This window comes from Lepisosteus oculatus, chromosome 12 (genome assembly GCF_040954835.1).
Source record: "Lepisosteus oculatus isolate fLepOcu1 chromosome 12, fLepOcu1.hap2, whole genome shotgun sequence".
In the NCBI taxonomy this organism is placed as follows: Eukaryota; Metazoa; Chordata; class Actinopteri; order Semionotiformes; family Lepisosteidae; genus Lepisosteus; species Lepisosteus oculatus.
The window spans coordinates 14,588,222-14,610,293 of NC_090707.1; the positions used below are offsets into that span (position 1 = coordinate 14,588,222).

The 22,072-nt window shown below is 34.1% G+C and overlaps 1 protein-coding gene across 6 annotated transcripts in view; it reads right to left on the reverse strand.

The window, feature by feature from the left end:
* Positions 1-22,072, reverse strand: part of LOC102693565 (potassium voltage-gated channel subfamily H member 7) — an 86,158-nt gene that overhangs the window by 17,633 nt on the left and 46,453 nt on the right. For 5 of the 6 annotated variants that reach the window (XM_069196788.1, XM_015358922.2, XM_069196787.1 and 2 more), the window contains 4 exons: positions 15,868-16,293; positions 9,211-9,610; positions 7,868-8,067; positions 4,858-5,110 (listed from right to left, as the gene is read on the reverse strand). In XM_069196788.1, the coding sequence (XP_069052889.1) occupies positions 4,858-5,110; positions 7,868-8,067; positions 9,211-9,610; positions 15,868-16,293 (1,279 nt within the window). The remainder of the gene's footprint in view (positions 1-4,857; positions 5,111-7,867; positions 8,068-9,210; positions 9,611-15,867; positions 16,294-22,072) is intronic. The other variant, XM_015358918.2, reaches the window with a different exon arrangement.

Sequence of the window (22,072 nt, forward strand, 5' to 3'; positions counted from 1 at the left end):
GGCTAGATTGTACTAACCCAGGACATTGAGATTAACACCCTACTCCTTTGAAAAATACCATGTGATCTTTAATGACCAAGTTGTCTAGACCTTTAGTTTAATACCACATCCAAAGGACAGCACTTCAAACAGAACAATGTCTCTGGTTATCATCAGCTTCTATCACATCTGTGTGAAACCTAGCCAGGACCACCAGCTACTTAACAACTACCATCCTATTTCCAAAGACACCTTTCTTTAAAAAAATGGCAGTAGCAGCTCAGTTAAACTCTCATCTTGAATCTAATGAGCTTTCTGGACCTTTACAGTCTGGCTTTTGATAGAGATTCAGTAATGGATTTGCGCTTGTTAAGGTAACTTGCTGTTGGTTTCTGAAGTTTGGTCTCATAATATCCTTATCTTTCTGGACTGAAGTGCAGCTTTTGATGCTGTCAACCATGACATGCTGGTTAATTTCATGGAAGATTCTGAGGATAACTGGGAACCAATTTGTAAATCATAGCTGTTTAAACCTGTTATCCCACTTACTCAGGGTGCTGGCACTTTTACTATTTTGTATTCACATCTTTCCTTTTGGTCACATTATTCTACATGTTGAACTTGAGTTTTACTGCTATGCTGATGACACTAAATTTGGTGAGGCTTACTTGCAGAACAAAACAGACAGCATGTGTCTAAAATTAAGATATAGATGCAAGAGCCAATTCTGAACTGTAACAAAATGAAGATTGTATTCATAAACTGACACCATCTGCTTCATATTTGTCTTCCACCTGTATAAAATTTCTTGGTTTCTTGGTTCTCCAGGCTCTGAGTATCTGATGCTGAATTATTTATATATAACCTTATCTCACAGATTACACTATTCCTATGGCTTACCTACTGCAGTATCTTCGAATGTAAGGTGTAATACAGTACAGTATGTCCGGACATCTGTAGGTCATGTGCTAACTAGTACTCTAGATCAACATACATCTCCTATTCTTTGTAAATTACACTGGTTTATTATAGAATTTAGATAGACTGGAACATAAGGTTATACTGCTCACTTACGGCTTAAAAATCTTACGGCCTAGCTCAATGTTATCTTTTCTAGAGAATTTGTTATATTAATATAGTTCAACACTAACGAGTTAAACACATCTGTGGATCTTTTCACTATACTGTAGTAATTAAGATGTTATTTACTCTTAATCTAGATTAATTTGCTGCATTTTCCCTCTTTCCTTTAATGATTTTATTTGCGATTTTATACAAAATAAACATAAGGTACAGACTAAGACAGTAAGACATTTTTTAGATTTATTAAGTAATTCTAGGATGATGGGAAATGGACAGTTGCTGGAAGACCACTGAGATAAAGCTGTCTGTGTGTAACCTATCGATTAACTGTGCAACTGCAGTGTACAGTATATTGTGTCAAACACTCTGCCAAGATATGCGGGCCAAATTCAAACATGTAAATGTTAGAACTAACTAATCATCCCACATTAAATATCAACATTTGCTACTGAAGCATGCGAAACTAGAGGAGCATTACTTAAGATAAAAATCAAGTAAAAATCCTGTATCTGAAGTGATTATGGTTCCTCCTTTTTACTTTTTGCTTTTTAGTTTATAAGATTTGCTTAGGACTCATTGTACTTTGATATTATTATGCCAGCAGATTCTGTAAAGCCCATTCACTGTGTAAGATAGACATGTTTAAGTAAGGCTTAACCTGTACCACCTGCTTGAAGCCAACTGTGAGATACTGGAAAAAATCCTCTAGTCATTTGAAAGACTTGTCAATAACACTGAATAGTATAACTGAATAGCAGAATTGACTTCACATACTACGTGGGGAGCAGAAGACTAAATCAAAATAATATGCAATTCAATAAATATTTCCCTTCTCTTTTAAAAACTTATTTGCAAAGCTCTTTACATAGGACTCTTCACAGCTGACAAATCTTTTTACAAAAAGCTGCAAAACTGAAATGTCTTCCACCAGGTCAGAACTGCAAAGAGATATTATTTTACAAAGACAGAACAAGTTGGGGTTTTTCCTTGCATTGTAGTTAGTGTGGGAGTGCAAAGCTATTTTTTTCACAGAAAATGAAAGCTGCATTATGAGTAATCTGACAAGATCTGCATTATTAGGAAGCTGGCAGCAGTAATTCAGATACATTAGTTCATCCCTAACAGTCTTTTTTTTCACTGCAAATGAAAAACTGTCTAGTCTAGACAAATGAAAAAAAAATCTAAAATCACAAGAAAGATGCACATTAAAGGATTTTGGCCATAACTGCTAGCAGCAAATTTACCTAAGCAATATATATATATAAAATAATCTTAAAGTAATATATGGAAACAGAGATCACAGCAAAACGTGGCAAAAGCTGTTAAATATAGAAATGTATTTCTACAGTATGTAAATAAATATTTTTTCTATTACCTCCACTGCTTGGTCAACTGCAAGACCAAGACTAGTCATTTTAGCTCAAACTGAAAACAAATCTAGCTTCAACAGGTAAGCTTTCTTTATATGAGAAATGTGAGAACAGCAACAACATAGATTTAAATATTTATTTGAAATGGATTTCAATTCATTTTGTAGAAGGAGGATACCCGGACATTTTTATGGAAAATAAGTAGCTAATGAATGATACTGTATACTGTAGTTTATGCTGTACACGCTGAACATACAATTCTTATTAATATGGCAGGGTGACAACTCCCTATCATTTATTATATGGAAGATTTTTTAATGTAACCCCTACAGAAGTATTGTATGTTTTGAAACTGTATATACCTTAATTAATAAATATATATAAAGCACATTTTTTGGCTCTTTCTCAGAAATGACCAGTGGAGTTTGTTTTTCTGCCCACACTGCTTTAAAATTACAGAGAAGCCAGAAATCTCACCAAACCAACTGCAATCTATTAGAACACAAAAAAAGGATTGGAAGGTTTGTTTTTAAACCACATGGGGAATGTTCTTATTAAATAAAAGAGTGCAGAAAAGTCACAGGTATGAAGTACTACTGCAGAGCTGTACAGCTATTAAATGCAGAGCAGTTTGCAAGGGCAAAAATGCAGATATATACAGGTAGTTAGTCTGTAACCTTACATATACATCAATAATATCTTTAGAAAGGTCTGCAGTTAAAAAAAAACTTCTGTATTATTTATCAGAATGCAAAATTAGAAGCATTAGAACAGGTAACCAATTGCATTCTCATACTAAAGCAACCATAGTACCAAAATAGCAATGTACTGTAACAATGATGCACTACATGACTAATGTTAAAAATAACTATATTACAAAATCTGACTTTCATGAACAAAAGAGAACATACATTGTACAGCAGTAGTGTGTTCTCTTGTTGTGTTCCACAGCAGGCAAACATTTTTGCAGCTCTGTGTGACTTCTGAAACATAGGTATCTGTAAGGGTTAGTGTGTAATATTAGTACATCGTCAACTCTTTCAGCAATAAGTGACTATCTGTTTGGAAGTAGCAATTATTTTCTACTCCCTTGGAAAGAGAAGACCTCTTTGACTTGAAACGCTGCCAGCTTTAATGTACTCTGTGCTGGGCTGAATCAGAAAATGAATGGCTGCATAGTATCTTAGTTGGGACATAATACTGTGCACCTATCCCTCAGGGAATGTCAGTCTCTGCAAATTAGCTAATAATATATTTCAAACAGCAATCCTCTACAGGCCAGACCTTAAGTGTTTCACCTATTTCATCTAAAAGTGAAGTACTAGAAAGTATGCAATTTTTCTTTATTACACATAGCACTTCTACTTGTCCAAAATACCATAATCATCTGTTGTTCAAAGTGTTATTTACAGCTTCTTATGAATGCTTGTAGCAGCTATGAGAAACAGTGAGAAAATTATCATCAGTTTTGCCACTGCACACTCATCAGACAACATTGCTGTGAATAAATAAATCTGCACACTGAATACTGTTAATACAATTAGCCACATTTTACATTTTTCTTTAAGCTTGTTATGATCCAATTTCCATTTCTATCAAGAAGAAAAAAAAATCATGAAAAAGATATACAGTATGTACTGTATAACAATGGAACAAGTAATAGGTTTATTCCATGCTGAAAAAAAAGAAGAAAGAGAACCTTCTTCAGGTGTGTCAGGTGTGAAGAAGGCTCCACAGCCGAAATGTTGTGTTCTCTTTCTTCTTTTTTTTCAGCATGGAATAAACCTATTACTTGTTCCTTTGCAGCCTAGGCATGCTGACGCAGCTACCCACCTGAACTACTGTATAACAATGACTGGCATCCTGGATATAATTCCCATTACACATTTTGTACAGTATTTAAATTTAATTAAAGGAACAATATTGTTTTTGTATTTTTTTCACTAAACCTTCAGAACGAACTTGTCCTCCCACTCAAATGGACAAAATTAAAGTATTTACTTAATTTTCTCTGTTTGGCAAAGCTTTTTGACAGAACCAGAAAAAGGACAAGCCTAATACACCTAATCAGTCCTGCTTTTAGTTACTTCACAGCATTAATACATTTTCAAAAAAAGAAAAGAGACTTTTTTGCTGCATTTCAGGTTTAATTGTCGCACTGTACAGTGGAGGACTAGTTTTGTCTATGTTTATTTATTGTATGGAGTGTAACGAGTTCAAAAGCATGGACATTTTCAGGAGCAAAGAAAGTCTGATGGTTCCATTTTTACATAAATGATTGGGCAATTCCACGGCTGCGTTCACTGAAATGTGGTGATAATGCTTCTTTTGGAACACATTTGTATTAATGCGTTTGGGTTACTGCACTGCACAAAGAGTTAATTATAATAACATAATATTAACACAGTATCCACAGGATACTTACCAAGTATTGCAACAACAATGTCATCCTTCAGGATTTCAATGGAGCCCCGAGACAGGAAGTACAGTGCAGTCAGGACATCTCCAGAATGCACCAGCGTGTCTCCGGGAGGAGCATGAGTGGTTTTAAATCTCATGGCCAGAGCTCGCAGACAACCTTTGGTAGCTCCTCTGAAAGCTTTGCAGTTTTGAAGCAAGCTCTGGTTGAGGTGAAGGCAAATATCAGCCTGCAGACATTCCGGAAACCCCTTTAGGACCTAAGCAGGAACATTTTAAAATAAAAAAAAACGCAAGAACTATCAATGCTAATTATAGTCATCAGCAGACAAAAGAATACAGGGACATACACAAACAACAGATGTATACTACCATACACTTTCAATCAATAAAGTAATCAAATTACTTTCTGAACGTAAGGTATTTTTCTGAAATCAATTACCATATTCAATACAAAATACAAAAGATTAAAGGATAGATTTTCCAACTGTGGTATTCCTAGGTCGGAAGCAAACTGTATAATATCTGAATTAAATAAAGTAAATAAAAAATGAAGCTTTCCTTCTGTACAACTGGACAGTACAAACTATAAAAACACTACATGGCCAAACCATGGGATCTCAATAGCTTGCTACAACAGTTTCTGTTCTGATCTTTCTCTTCCTTCAGATTTCATAAGATACATTTTTTGTTTTCGGTCCTATTCAGTTAACATACACAAACTCCAAATAATTCTTCAAGGAAAAGGAGACAGATATGAATTTTGAAACATGCATATTTATGTAGGAGTCAGAATTCTAATGTAAAAATAGAAATAATTTTAATAAGGCAAAAGAATACATCTTCCTGCCAAATAAAGCTAAATATATTTGATTAAACTGATTAAACTGGCATTACTATTACTCCTAATACTAATAACAAACCTACTCATTTATCATCATTATTGCTACTTACTTAATTTTTACCTCTAGTATTGTAATCACCAAAGAATTTCACAAATGTAATTAAAAAATTGCTTTTCAATATGATTATTTTTTTATTATTTCAAACCATGCCATTTCTCTTAAAAACGTTTTTTTATTTGAAAACAATTTGATGAAAGAATTTTAAAATAATGCTTTTTCAGGAATTTTACAAAGATGATGGGAGTTTGAAAGAACAATTCAGTATATTTACTCAAAGAAAAATCCTGTTGTTTTTAAAATATCTGAGTAGGAGCATCATTTGTCATCTTTAGATGCCAAAGTACCTTCAGAATTGTTTTGTAAAAACAACTTACCTCTCTGGATCAGAGGGATCAAAAAGAGAACTACAGTAGTTTTCCTTTTTAAAATAAAAAAGTTAGAGTCTATTTTTCTAAAGTATAAAAAACAACTTTGCTGTCTGTTTTTTACCATTTAATATATCCATTATTCTCAGCTACAGTACAGTTTATTTGCTAAAAGTATAAACAGTATATTTTCAATATACATACACAGTTCAAATAAATATATTTAGCTTTATTGCTAATTGTTTTCATGGCGTATTGTTCACTGTTCTAAAATGATTATTCCAAAAACTTTATCTTTTAGATATTTACATAATTTATTTTAAATAATAATTTATTTTGATAAAACTATTGTTATTGTTATGTTTTATTATGCACTCAAATCTCAAAATATTTAATAATTTTCATGTCATTCTTTGGTAACTGCAATTGAAATCTAATCTTTATATTTTGTATAGCAAATTACCATAATTTAAGTGAAAATACATAAAATATTTTACTAAAATCTTCTGTACTGAAGAATAGTTGTCTTTTGCTTATGAACTTTTCATATTTTCCGAGAGTGGTTTGCTATAAGTAGAAAAAGAAAATAGGCTCTAGGTCATAAAAAGAGTATACCAAATTTGTAAAAACATTATTAGAAAAATATTTTTCAGAATAAGTCTAAAGCCGATATCCATAAGAGCAGTTAGTAAATGCTTCAGTAGCTATAAATGCAGCTTTGTGAGATTTTAATAATTAGAAAAAGTAACAAAATATTTGCCAGGTGCAGGTATGTTTTAAAAAACATAAATATATGTTTTCTTCCAATTTAATGATACAATATATAGAAAATCAGAACCGAAAGCGTGCTGATTTCTGTATCTTAATTTGTTTTTAGAAGTGATATGAAAATAATGGTAGCATTTTTAAAGACACGGATTTCATGCAGAAAGCAAGGTTGCAGATCTACATGCAAGTCAATCTGTGGCAAATGCACAATGTTTGCAATCCGAAGAGCCACACTAATTAAAAGCTGGCATGCATGTGTTTGAGCTGCAAAGAAAAGGAAAAAGCTTGGCTGCTGTGTTACTACAGTGTATATTTATATTTATTTTTTTCTCAATGAAAATAGAAGTCACCATATACACATGAACCAAAGTCTTGTGCATGACTTGGGTGAGAGAAATTAAACAAACACTGAATTTTATTAGAAACAGATCGTGTTATTCCACTGTTTTCTTTAGGTTGGAAATCATGCCGAAATGGCTCTGCTCATCTCTCCTACTTACTTCTGCAAAGAAAGTAATTTTAAAAAAGAAAGCTATTTGAAAGCCTGAAAAAAAATCCACAAGCAATGATTTCTTATAAAAATTGTAATCAGTTCGATTTTCACATAAATACCTCCTGCTCTTACCAGAGTTGTGTAGTCATTCCATTAGATATGAAGCAGACAAGAAAAAAGGACAAGTGGTTTTTAAGTACATTGAATACAAACAATCCATTTGGTTGTAAGCTTTATTATCATTTTTCCAGATGGAATGGACTAGTATTTTGTTAATTGTGTTAAACACAATTTCCTACAATGTTACTTTTGATAAGTACAAGAACTAACAGCAGAGTGCATTCAACAGAGGTAGCATAGCTATTATCACTAGTGTTGGTTTAGCATTTCAAAGAAGTAGTAATATGTAATATGGTATTATAAAGAAGTTAGTTATGGTGTTGCTTCCATATTTTTATTGGTAAATTGTTGTAATTATGCACATACCATATTCATGTCGATGCCATTAGTATATGTCCAAGCATGTTGGAAATACTCTTCCAGTCTCTGCCGAAGAGGGTTAGGAATCTGATGGAATCGGATAAACTCTTTCACCCGAAGCATCTGCATGTGGTACCTTGCTGTGCCAGAATACAGCCTCTGTATAATTGCTGACACATTCCCAAAGATACTGGCGTACATCAGCGCTACGAAACACAGCAGATAAAAAAAAGTCCTCATGGGAATTTAATTTGTACTGTTGCCTCGTTTTCTCTTTTCTGCTGGAAACTTTTACGTGTAATTTGATTGTCGTTTTCATGCATGAAATGATCATTTCATCTACATGAAATAGGACAAAAGAGAATTAATTGCAAAAATAAAGAAGTAAAGCTTTAGTAACAGTGACAAAAACTGACATTATCAGGTCTAATTGTTGTCTGAAAACAATCAGGACACATGCTGTAGCTATGAGGTGCCGTTTAGGCCATTATTCAAACTTTACCTCTCATACACACACCAATTGCTCTCACATACACACAAAATACTCTCTCACATGCACAAATCGCTCTCACATACACCACAAATGCTCTCATACTCTCCATTTTACCTCTTACATTCATACAAAATGCTCTCACACTCTCCATTTTAGCTCTCGCATACACACAAAACGCTCTCACATTCACTAGTTTTACCTCGCACATACACATAAAACACTCCTTCACAATGTGAATGTGAGAAACAGAACTAGTGAATGTGAGAGCGTTTTCTGTGTGAGAGGTAAAATGGAGAGTGTGAGAGCATTTTGTGTGTACGTGAGACCAATCTGTGTTTATGAGCGGTAAAGTTTGAATAATGGCCTAAATGGCCCCTCATACATAGCTAGTACATTCGTGCATTACCCCTACTTTCTGTTCGTTATTGATCCTATATAAGATTTTAGAGGAAGTTTAACTGTATTGTAATTTAAAAGACTGAGAAAGAAAATAATGTTTTTGTGCTGTACAAACACAGGGTAATTTGAGCAAAAATCCTTCTTTAGCTCTAAAGAAAGAAATGTGAACACAGAAGTAAACTGGTTCAAAACCCTGGTTTCGACATAGTTGTAAAACGAAATATTTTTGACTGAAACATTCCAATTATTTTTTTAAATCATTTAAACTCCGAGTACAGTTCACAGTAGTCTTTTATAGACTGATTCCTGTATGTTATTCACATTCATAAGCCTGATCAGATAGATCTTTTAAAAACTACACTAAACATGTAGGAAGTGAGGAGAAAACAACACACTTAAGGGAATAGATACAAACCTTCTGTAAAATAGAATAGTTAAAAGTTTAATTGCCACTCACAGCCAATCAGCATGACGCATATGGAGAAAATTTTTTCAGAGTTGGTATTTGGAGACACATTGCCGAATCCAACACTTGTCAGACTGCTGAAGGTGAAGTACAGTGCAGTAACATATTTGTCCTTAATTGAGGGTCCAGAGCTGGCATCGCTATAGTTGTACCGCTTCCCAATCTGTATCCCGAGTGAATCAAGCCAGCCAATTTTATGCACCAGATAAGGCCTTTCCACATTTCCAATGGCATACCAAATGCAAGCAAGCCAATGTGCAATTAGTGCAAAAATGCACATAAGCAGCATCAGTACTGCGGCACCGTATTCAGAATAGCGGTCCAGCTTACGAGCCACTCTCACCAGCCGCAACAGTCTTGCTGTTTTCAAGAGCCCAATCAAAGTGGTTGTCTAAGGACAGAACACAAGGATATCATATTAGTTTCTGAATTACTTTTGTGATGCATTCAGATTATCAAGTATAGAATAATAACAGAAATCAAAAGAGATACAGCTGACACAAGACAACAGTGACAACTTTATGTAATGAGTACTCATCCTTTGACATGGAAATAGGATTAAAGGGAGAAGGTTAGGCCTTGCTTAACTTGATCTTTCAACAAGATACAACAGCAACAGACAGACACGGAGCATATGGCTTGACATGTTAAGGTTTTCAGAAGGCATTTAATAACGTTCCTCGTGAAAGATTATTTCTGAAATTGCACACAGCACGCATTCAAATTAATGGGGATATTTAAATTGAGAACTGGTTAATGGACAGAAAATGAGAATACATATAAAAGGCCTCATTAAGAATAGAAGTTTGGTAAAAATAAAGATGTTGCCAGTCTGGATCAATTCAGTGTAGAATGACCACTTACAGTATATTTCCAGATTTAAAGGAATAGGAATGTTCTTTAAGAGGACAATCACACTGACACGCTAAAATGGCTGAAGTTGTTTACAGCTGAACAGAGAAGGCTACAAGGAGGTGCTGATACAAGCCTTCAAAGCCCTGAAAGGCAATTACAATGTTAACCCAGGGATTACTTGCAGAATCGGTAGAAAAACAAATCAAACACATCAAACACAAACCAGAAAACACAAGTGGAAGTTACATGGAAAAGCATGTAAAAATATAAACAGGAGGTAATTTTTACACAAAGAGGGGGTCTGGAACAAGGTATTAGGTACAGTAAATAAATCAAATAGGCTAGATGCGTCAAATTTCCTTTCTCGTATAACCTTTCTTATGTTCTAGACTTTGAAAGTCTAAAGCTTTATGCTTTATCATAATCACCAATTGCTACACAGTGGAAGCTTTATTATTTTAATTAGCATGCTTACTGCAATTTGTATATAACACTGATCCTACCCGTTAAGTATTACTTAACCTATTCACAAACCTACAGTAGACAATAAAGGAGATGTGCAATCATTATGACTAACATAATGACTAACTGATCCAAACCTAGCCATTATTTGTATACTAAATTTCCCTTCAATAAAAAATAGCATGTTGGGCTAGTTTGAACAATGACAACAACAGAAAAGCAATTCTATCAAAGCTAAGCTAGCTGCACTTCTATATAAACATCTTGCTTTACTTAATCTTGGCATGTTTCCATGGCCAATGGGTAAAATCTGAATTAACATGAAGTTTCAATAACAACCAGCCCTGAGATATAGCAAATCCTCATTCATAAGTCATGGTGTAGGCATAATAATTCAAAAAGACATTATGCTTTTACCCTAGATGTCACTGTTTAATTGATGAAGTTCATTTACATTTATTTGCAAATTTACATGAAATTTGCTAACCAGTGTAAAATTAGATTTGTATGTATACCTGGCACTGAATATTCAGTATTATGGGTCATAGCAATTGCTGACAATACTGTTTATTTTGTGTCTTCAATAGCCTTTTGATAAAAAAAATAAAATTGATCTAATATAGAGAGATGAACTCCTCAATTTCTGTACATCAATTCTTGTTGTGCATATATGTACTCCAGGATCTTCTGTACAATCTATTGTTTAGAAGTCAGCACTTGCACTGATAATTTGAAAATTCTCTCACATATAACCAAATTAAATCATTCAAAAAGGTAGCAATACTAAAACACCTCATACTAAGCAGAAAGCTGCCATGGTCAATATTGAGTTTGGCATAGTTTCAATTACAAATCATGATAATATTGCACATTTGTAACGAAGTGACATTTTCTTATGAATGGCTGATATATATATATGTAAGCATTTACGCAACACTACAAGGACTGCAATTATGTCTTGTGAATTCACAATAATTCTGGAATGGATGAAATTGAAGCTGATAAAATCATTCATTATACATTCAATGGTCTATTTTTTCACAGAAAATGAAAGCATTAGGAACATCACATTTGAGAATTAAAACTACAAATTCTACTCATACAAGACAGAAACAAAATTGGAGCTGTTTCTTGCTCGACATCTAAAATGGATGTCATTTCTCTTACACCAATGACCTTGGTTATGAGCCTGCATGCTTCACAGATGGGCAGAGTGTGGTAATGTTAACCTGCAGATCATTTCATGACTGCCAGTGCACAGTTTTATTTTGCTCAAATGCCTGGGAATAATGTTGGAGAAATAAGACTCCATTGAAATGTTTTTTTCCGAGCCAAAGCCTTCATTTAGTTAGACGCTCATTCAGATTGGTGACCTATGCAGGTCCTATGGGGTACCAAACACAAGACTGTTGAAATATAATCTCCAGTTTACAGTAAATCTTTACTAATCAGTTTTGGTTTTGCCATCCATTTTTCAGTTCAGTAGTAATTAATTCCAAAGAACTATGTTCACATAATAAACTTGTATCTTGAACACTATGACAAAAATATTGAGGTACTGTATCAAGGTTGGTACAGTAAGTATCCATTCTTTATATTGCATTAATACTGTAACATCATCACAATCTTTTTTTGTGTGGAAAAAAAAACCAAGTGCACTGATTCACATCTTCTTACACTTTGCAGCTGGGAAAGAGCTAATAGCTTGATACCAGGAAAAAGCTTTTATTGGTCCTGTTTTGAAGATTGTATCAGTTTAGGATATTAAACATTAACACTGAGAGGCTGTAGGAGATATTCATTTGTCACAGCATGTGGGAATGCATTCATAGCTCTGTCTTTTCCATCCACAGCTGGTGTCCTTGGAAAGCTAAGCAGGATGTTTTATCACAAAGTTGAGAGTGTTGTCTAAGATCTTTTTCCATTGGGTTGTAAGCAGTTCTATCTGCACTGGAAGCAAGCATTGATAGACTTTTTTGCTTCCACAGTTGCATATATAAGACCTAAAGTATATTATAAATAACCAAAATCAAAAGAGTAAGCAATGTCAGATTACTTATACTGTACCTTATTGACCTATAGGTAATGCATCACTTCCTATCATTTGTATTGTGTTCTATCATCCTTCATGAGGGGTTTTAAACACCAGAAAAACTCGATATCTTGTGTTTATTGTCTCCTGACAGGCTTCTTACAGTCCGGGAAAGAAAATTCCTGTCCTGGTATAACATTGTGTTGCATTGTGAATATTGACTCAGTCAAGTTATTGCAGTATGGCGACAACACATATGAAATATCATATATGAAATTATCACTTTCCGGTATTGCATTTGATGATCATATACTGAAGGTCAAAATAGAGTTGCTTTTGTATGTTCTATTTTATAATGTTAAAATCCCTCTACTCATATTTATGTATAGATTATTTTGCTACTGTAGGTACGCCAGTTTCCTCCAAAGCTCCAAAGACAGGGACAACTAGTATCTCTAAATTGTCCTTGTCTGCTTGTGTGTATCTGTGTGCTCTGTGATGGGCTGGTGTTCTTTCTAGGGTGTAGATAGAACCGGCCTTATGCTTTATGTTGTTAAGATACAGTAGGTTCATTTGAACGCTTACTCTTAATCCATTGTTAAACATTACCATAGTACACCAGAGACATTGGAAAAAGGGTGAAAATTTTGGAAAATATTCTGTTAAAACAATGAAGGAAGTTTGGAAATTCCCTCAAAATTACCATGGGAACAGTCTAGATAGAATAGTGCTGTGCTTCCGACAACAGAAATGAACAATATTCTTAATAAACATGATTCAGTCCCATATTAGATTAGGTTACAGTTGGTAAGTTAGTAATAAGTCAATTCTTAGTACATATGTAAAGTACTGTAGATGAAATGGTAATACTTCAGGTGGCAATTGTTTTACATTTTTCTAAATATTAATAAATATTAAATAAATATGTACCTGTATAATACTGTATATAATCATAATCATATCTTTACATTCTAAAATGTATCTCCACACTGAAAGTTCAAGAAGGTAAATGCATCAACATATGTAGGCTGCAGAGGAACAGGGTAAGGTTTATTCCGTGCTGAAAGGAAAAGAAAAGAGACACAATGCTTCAGTTGAAACATTGTGTGTCTTTTCTTTTCCTTTCAGCATGGAATAAACCTTTACTGTTTCTCTACTGTTGTACTGTAATCATTTCGCAGAACATTTATTGAATAACCTTTTTGATTTTGTGAGTTAAATTGTCCAAATTAACATTTCCACTGTTAATTAACATATTGCTGAGATCTATTAGCTTATCAACCCACAATGCACTTACTGGTATTATTCTGGAAAATGTCATTCATTGTTAACTGGACTGAAGCACTTGCTGGGCAGACAATATATGACATTTTGCAAGTACAGTACAAATGCAAGTATATTAAAGTTAATGGAATCGCTGTGAAATATTAACAAGTGTTCTTCTAAATAAGAAGACAGGATTTATTATTTGTATTATTTTCAAAGATTCATTCTATCTCAATAGCTTAGGTTTATTTAACATTTTTCCTTCTTCAGAATTGCCTTTTTTCTGCATTTTTCCTCTTCTTAAACTATTCATTCAATGTTAGCCTCCTATAATTCACAGAAAAAGCCACATCTGGATTACATCAGTGTGTTTCTCAGCATTTTAGAATCACCCTGATTGCATCAAGCACTGATCTATGATTATCCTAGGATTACACTTAAAACTAGGTGCCAGATACAATCCGCTGAGATTTCCTGGTGATATCACATGCTCTTGATTTGGGTTTTATTAATGATGAATTATATAGGGTGGTCAATCAGTGACAAGGGAGAATACACATTCACTTATTCACACCATTAAAATGTTAATTTAATATCCTTTTATACTGCTAAATCTCTCTTCACTTTAAGAGTGGGTCTCCCATGAAGTGTAATACATTGAAGGATTCATGTTGGGAAGTAGGTTGAATAAAAAAAATAGATCTCAAAATATTCTAAACAAAAATGGTGCACATTACACGAGGGACACTACTTCTGAAGCTTAGGCTCATAGCTCAAACTTAAGCAGACCTCCTTAAATTTACAGTAATGTAAAACATGCACATCACTATACTATAGACCAGTGGTTGCTCCAATGGAGAGTATATTTTGAAAGGCCTAGAACAATGTAATTCTGACCAATTCGTGAGGTGATTTATTAAATAATATATAGATAATTTGCAACCTCTGTGTACGTTTCTGCTCTTAAGGACCACAGCCCTCTTAGTTGCTTCAATCTCAGATGTCTTGCTTAATTGATCAATTACATCCAATCTTTAGAAGCAGTGACCTGGAAGACAAAATGGATTGGGGATATCCAGGACCAGGGCTGGAGACCCTTGCTATAACTTATACATCCAATGCACATAGCAATGTGAATAATAACAGACATGGATGCATTCAAACACATTATACGTTGGGAATGATGGGAATGTATTCTTGAAACATGCACCATATACAGTAGCAAAGCAACTGATAGTGAATGAATGTAAAAGGTTCTTAATACAGTCCAGAACCTGTATTGACTGTATAAGAGTACAGTCTACAAAGTTGCATAAGAATAATTTTTGTTGCATGTTTGGACTTGTTTGTGGTTTTTGATAGACTACTAAAATGTTACAGTGTAACATTGTCACTCCTTCTCATTTGAACTGACTCCAGCACCTTTTGTCTACTTTTCTCTTGATGAAAGCTTATTCATTCTTCTAAAAAAACTGTAAATGCCTATTTCATTTCACAAAAACTCTTTCATCGTTGTAATACAAATGAAATCTGTGAAAAACAACGAAGCTGTATCACCAGTAAGTATATATTCCAGATAAAAGGCATGCACCCAAGCACTCAAATTGCATTCACAAGTAAATTATGGAATGAAAGCAAATACAATTTGGGAAAAATATGCATCGAGGCAACAATATGTGCCCTGATACTGAACAAAACTACATTATCATTGACACAGCAATGACAAAGCTATTTTATTTGGAAATGCTGAACCACGTTAGAATTTGTTTTAACAAACTACCTTTATAACATCCTGAGTGAAGGTAGCATTTTGATGACTGGTTTTCCCAAGTAAATGTCCAAAAGCCATATATTTCTTATATATATCTAAATTATATACTGTATAAGTTATAATTAAGTTCTTGAATGAATGCAAAAGCACACAAATATAAACTATTTTATAGTTAATCCAGAGAAGGTACTTCTGATCCGTAATTGAATTGCTTACAGTACATATATCGAAAAGAAGAGGAAATGCATTCATAACAGCTTACCTCATCAGACCCTGATCCAAATATAAGTAGATCAAAAGGAATTGCTGCCACCATATCGATTAGGAACCAGCCCTTGAAGTAGTGAATCGCTATTTTTGCTGGGTCGCTGACCACTTCCTCATTAATGTTGACATAGGTTGTTCTGAAGTTGATGAGAATGTCAATGATGAACATAATATCCACTATCAAGTCTACAACATTCAAAGGATTGCAGGAATATCCACACTCTCTTCTCTTTTGTTCCTCTCGGTCATTTAATAGGAATGCTGCAGAATATGGCGTGAATATGGCAGTATATATAACTAATAGAAGAATCAGCCAGTCCCAGACTGCCTTAAAAGGACTATAGTGAAGAATGGTAAATTTGTTGATGCGTGGAGTCTGAAGTTTGTATTCTGGCAGAACATCTGCTCCCAGTGAAAGCACCTGTAATAAGCAAAGATAGAAAGTATTCTAACTACTAACATTACAGACATGATCCAGCTGTCAAACGTGCAGGATTTCAGATTTAAATATTTTGTTTTTCTGCAGCACAAAATCTTAAAAAAAACAATGAATTTGAAACATAATTATTGGAAAGGAACTTGACTGTCACACTAATGTCATTACAGACTCACTGAAAATACCAGGTTAAATCCGAACCATTTGAAAGTAGAGCTATAGCTGTGAAGCAACTCAACATTTTTTATTCATTTTAAATTTTGAATCGCCAATTATGTTAGTAATTCCTAACCAATTTTGCACTTGCCAATTGTGTGTTTTTTACATCTTGGTTCTCACAAACAGTCTCTGCAACCTCATACAGGAGAAAAAGAGGAAGTCCTACCCACCCACCATCAAGCAACTCATTTTAGCATATGCCCTGTATACGTAGGCCCTGTACAGGAGGTTTAACACTGATTGGAGGAGAGGCACACCATTCACTGCTAGCAAGGCTTAACCTACAACTAAAGACTGCAGGGGTCCTATGGGAGCCAAGGGAGTCCAGGTTGAGTAATCAAACCCTAATCTCAACAGCCTTCAGTCATTTTTTGCACCAGTAATTGGGGAATTGTATTGTCAGGTAGTGACACAACACAAGGCCAAGCTCAACCTTAACCCAGACAAGCACTTTTACCAGTTAAAACTTCTGAGGCCCCAATACCCTAATATATACCTAACTGAAGTAGGTTATTTTTAACAGAAATGGTAAAAACCTGCACTGCCACCTACTGTACTGTCTGTTCTGTTGCTAGTCATAGAAGTGTTTGTTTCCATGCAAAGTGATGTACTGTAACATTCTCCAAAATGCATTCGAAATAAGGTACTGATATTGGGGTGTGCAGCTGTGCGTGCAACACAAATAATTCTGTCTCTTTAACTGCATAACATTTACAACCCAGCTCTTACTGATCTTCTCATATTCCTTATCCCTCTCCCACCAGCTTCTAACTCCTCTTGTGTATTAGCTAGTACATAATTCTCATCTCTAATAAATTGATCACATTACATATTTATATAGAGTATTTAAAAAGCATGACTTAAATCCTTTTGGGATTTGAGGTCTTTCTAAATGGAACATATTAAATTAGGCAGTCATGTCCTATACTGTAAATGATAAGTTAGTTGGCCCTTTTGAAGATGAACTTAAAGTCTACAGGGTCCATGGTAAATTATCTAATACAAATAACACAAGAAATCTCTATGTTATAGTTCACTTGCTGCAAAAAGAAAATGCAAAACCACATTTAGATTTTTGATGGTGCTTATTTCAAGCAATTAGCTGGAAAATACTTACATGACCTTCTTCTGTTAGTTTCTGGTGTTAGTCTTGTTGAATTGCATTATTCAGTTAGAGGAAATTGGAAGCAAAAAAGCATCTGATGACAATTATTGTGAATTTTCTATATACAGTACAGTATATGTGTGTGTTTCATATCTGCTATGCTGATTTTAATACAAGTTTTGTAAGAGCTAAATAATGTTTATAAATGTTTTTAATCTAAGGATCACAATGGCTTCTGGGAGTACGGAACACAATACTCAGCCATGTTGTTGACGCCAATTCCCTGGTTTCTTTCACGCAAGGGCTGGATGTGATCCTTGGATCAATTAACTACTAACTACCAAAAAGGGCTGAATGACCTCCTCTCGTTTGTATCTATCGCCGTAATAATGATAAGAATAATTATCTGCCTTTGAGATGGAACAGATTCCCAGAGACGAACTGCTTTCACTTGTATATATTTCTGGTAATTACACGTCAGGGAATAAAAGCTAGTATTGAACTACATCTGTTTTTTCTCACTGAGCACCAGGCATTCCAAAGGGAAATCAAAATGGTTTATAAACATCCAATTTGGTTAAGTGGACTGCACTCATATTTATTTCTGGTCAGACAGAGAAGATAACATTTAAGAGGAAAAGAATACATGATGTGCAGTTTACAGACCATGAACAACATTTTTACGTACTGTGTACTATATAGTGAAAACGTAGTATTGGCAACATACAAAACAGAGTAGTCATAACATTTAGGTTTAGACTTTTTATAGCACAACAGGGATTCAGATAAAAAAAACTACTCAATGCAAATGCAATTAAACTGTTTTACTGCTGGTTTGAATATGATATAATTGTTAAACATTACTGTAAAGAGATTTGCAGTACATAATCCACGAATCGTGCTCCAAATTAATCCCTTCTTTCTGAAGGTTTTGTTTTTGAATTTCATTATGTGCCTGCCTGCTGGGAAAAACAAACCAAATTTATCTAATTCTTTGTAAACAGTTATTATAGTTACCGAAAACCAACTTAGAATTGCAAGTTACTCCAAAACAATTAAAAAAAATCACAGTAAATTATACCATTCATTTTCACAAGCTTCATAAACCCAAGAAGGAGACCCCTCAACACACCTGGAAGTCACATCAAAAGAGTGGTTATTTTAGATGCTGTAGTGTAGTGTCATTCTTGCCGTCTGCCATAAGACTGTACAACGCATCCACCTTGCGTCTTGGCAGAGGCAACAGCGACAGTGACCTGTTTCTGGACTAAACGCATATACACATCTACTGCTACATCTGTTCTCTTTCTTTTTCTTTTTCTTTTTCCCGTTTACAACCACTTTTGTACAATATATGCCAGGGACCTTTGCAATACATTTATATTTATATTTATATCTATGGTTACATCTATATTTATATTCATACGTGTGATACGATTTTCTGTGTACTGTTCTGTTCTAGTTTCCTCTTGTGTGTCCGGACTGTGAGTAACTCTTGTATTGTATTGTATGTATTGTACTATTAGTATATAATTCGTTACACTGTGGCTGTGTTGTGTGTGTTAAGCTGCTGTTGCACTGCAATTTCCCTCACGGGATCAATAAAGTATCTATCTATCTAGTGTAGTGTCTATTTTTGTTTTGCATGAGCCAGCTTAGGAACGAATAAAAAAAGAGATAAATAGAATATTTTTGTCCTTGCTTTAGCCTTGGTGGAAGAATCACTTTTCTGAGTGAGGCATTCCACTTTGAAGTCCAGATGCATCTTGTTATACAATATCTTCTTATAAGGTTTCTAAGTGTGAAGATGCTCTTCTCCAGTCCTTGAACTTTTGAAACTGCGGAATCATTCTATTTTCTGATCCTGCTTTCTTCCTAGCAACAGCTTTAAGACAGGACACTCCAGCACAAGAAATAGTGTGTTTTTGGTAATAATTTGTATGGAGTGACAGATTATTGGCAGGCCTTATCAGTGAATAGATAAGCCATAAAGAGTTTAGATAGTGTTTCTTTGTCTACACAAAATGGACAGTGCTGTGTGTCTTGTTGGTACTGATAGTGTCCCTAGAGGCCTCTGAAATAAAAATTATTGTCTGCTATTCTTTGGAAAAAAAATATTGTTTTGCTTAATAATGTCAAGCCTGAACAGTTTATGGTGGTTTTCATGATTTGATGCTTATAAAGCATATTTGATAAAGACAGATGTATTTTAACATATTAACATTATAACTGTATTCCCTTGTGTTTCAGCAATTAACAATTAATAATTTTCCATGATCAACTAGACTAGTGATCAAAAAACATAAGTACAGTCACATTATTTTAATCAGGGATGTTGCACTTTAGACAAGAATCATCTTTAGGTACAGACTGACTATTTTAATATTTAATTTGAATGCCTGTTCCAGGTCTATAATGTACAATATGTGTACGTCTGTAATGCCTTACACTGTCAACCTGTCACAGCTATTACCCACAGTATGTGCTTTGTAGTGTTTATCTAAAACAAGGAGCATGATTATGTCAAAACTGCTTTCAATTTTTCTTCATGGCAGAAGCAAGACAGCAGCATGCAACCTGAAATGTCATTTTCTGAACAAACACACACAGAATTACAAGCCTATGGGTGAAAATAAACCCTGTGCTGTTTCTGGGTGATATAAGACAGGCCATAAAACAGACAATGCTGATTTAAATACATCTCTTTAGGAGCAACTGATGAGTTTGCTGAGGTGTGAGCTAAATTAAAGGTGGCAGAGCTATTACTTAATGAAATTATTCTAGGAAACAAATTAATGAAATAATAAATGAACACATTAATCTAACCTAAACACTGGATTTTTAGGTAACTACCAATGTCACTAACCCAGAATAAGTAAATATAAAAATACAGTTTAATGCATTTTTTTTTATAAAAAGTGAGAAAAAAAAATCTGCCATATCAATTCAATGATTAAAAACGCAAACATCCAAAAATCTGTTTGCTGTACATTCTAGTCATTTTATACACAAAGTCTGTCTCAGCAAAATGAGCAAAACTGCTCAGATTATTACATTTTTCTTAGAATACCAAATAACTAAGTCAAACACAATCAGAGACACCAGATAAACCTTTGTGTTTTAACATTGAGCAAAGTGAAGACAGCCAGGATGTTACAGACAACAAGAACTAATATCTGTGGTCAGAGTGGTGTAAAAGGAGCATTATATTACATTTTTATGCTCTGTATTTCATTCTACATGAAAAAGTCACAGTATTACACTACACACACACTATATTTAATCCATTAAAGTGTCCAGATGCTTCTCAATGACCTTAAAATCACTAAAGTAGTCCACACAATAAGTTTTAAAAAGAATGCGCAGCATATAACCAACCTAGATCAGAGGCCGTGAAAGTTGTTTGGAATTTAAAAAAATAAAATAGGGAATGTATCTTATTGTTAATTACCTTGAATTAATTTAGGGTAAATTTGAATGCTTTGAACACTCAACCTTTACAATATTTGGATTAAATGATCTGAAACAGAGTCAGTGAAAGAGTTATTAAGGGTTATAATGTTCGTTATAAATAACACACAATAACAAAAAAAGATGGATGAAAAATACTCTGATGTTTAAGCAGGTTTCAGAAAAGAAAAAGAATGGGTGAATAATATATTTCTCTTATAGGTCCACAAAAAGAGTAGTTTCTATGTACCGAGACAAAAAAATAGTTTTGTACTCCAGGCTATAAAATGTAGAGTGGCATTTCATTTTTACTAGGAAGTTCATATCTCGAATGACAGTGTTCTGCAGCCTTGATACAAGACATAACATAAATATGGCTGCACAATCTGCAATTACCCTATAGATAGAAAGCATACCTCAAATTATACCTGTCAATTTTTTTTACATTGCTGCTGTCTCAGCCCAAAAAAAAGCAAATAATTGGTCCCAGTCCCTCATCTCCAAGGAGTGACAGTGCCTTAATGAGAGTACTGATGTTCTCCAGTCATTTGAGAAAACGTAGGCCTTTGTTTCAATTCATTCAAGAAATACAGATATTGTATGTTAAAACATTAAGTCATTGGAAACTCATAAATATATACAGTATACAGTATGTAACTATTAGCTCTTCACACCTAATTATATTTCAGCCAAATAGACCCCTTCCAGTTTGAAGATATGTGCACAATATATGCCAAACTAAATGTCATCCTTCTCCACAATCAAAAAATTGAACTCTGGATTTCTAAATCTTACATTTTCTGATGGTTAAGGAAGTACACTAGTAATTTCTTTACACCATAGTAAATGCATTATCAGCATAGGCTGAAACATGCTTAACATGTGTATGTTTTGCCTGCCTATGAAATACTTTTATAACTCCAGCCATTATGTTCAAAAAAGGAAAACATTGGAATTGTATCCTGGAAGGGTAATGAAAAAATAAATGGA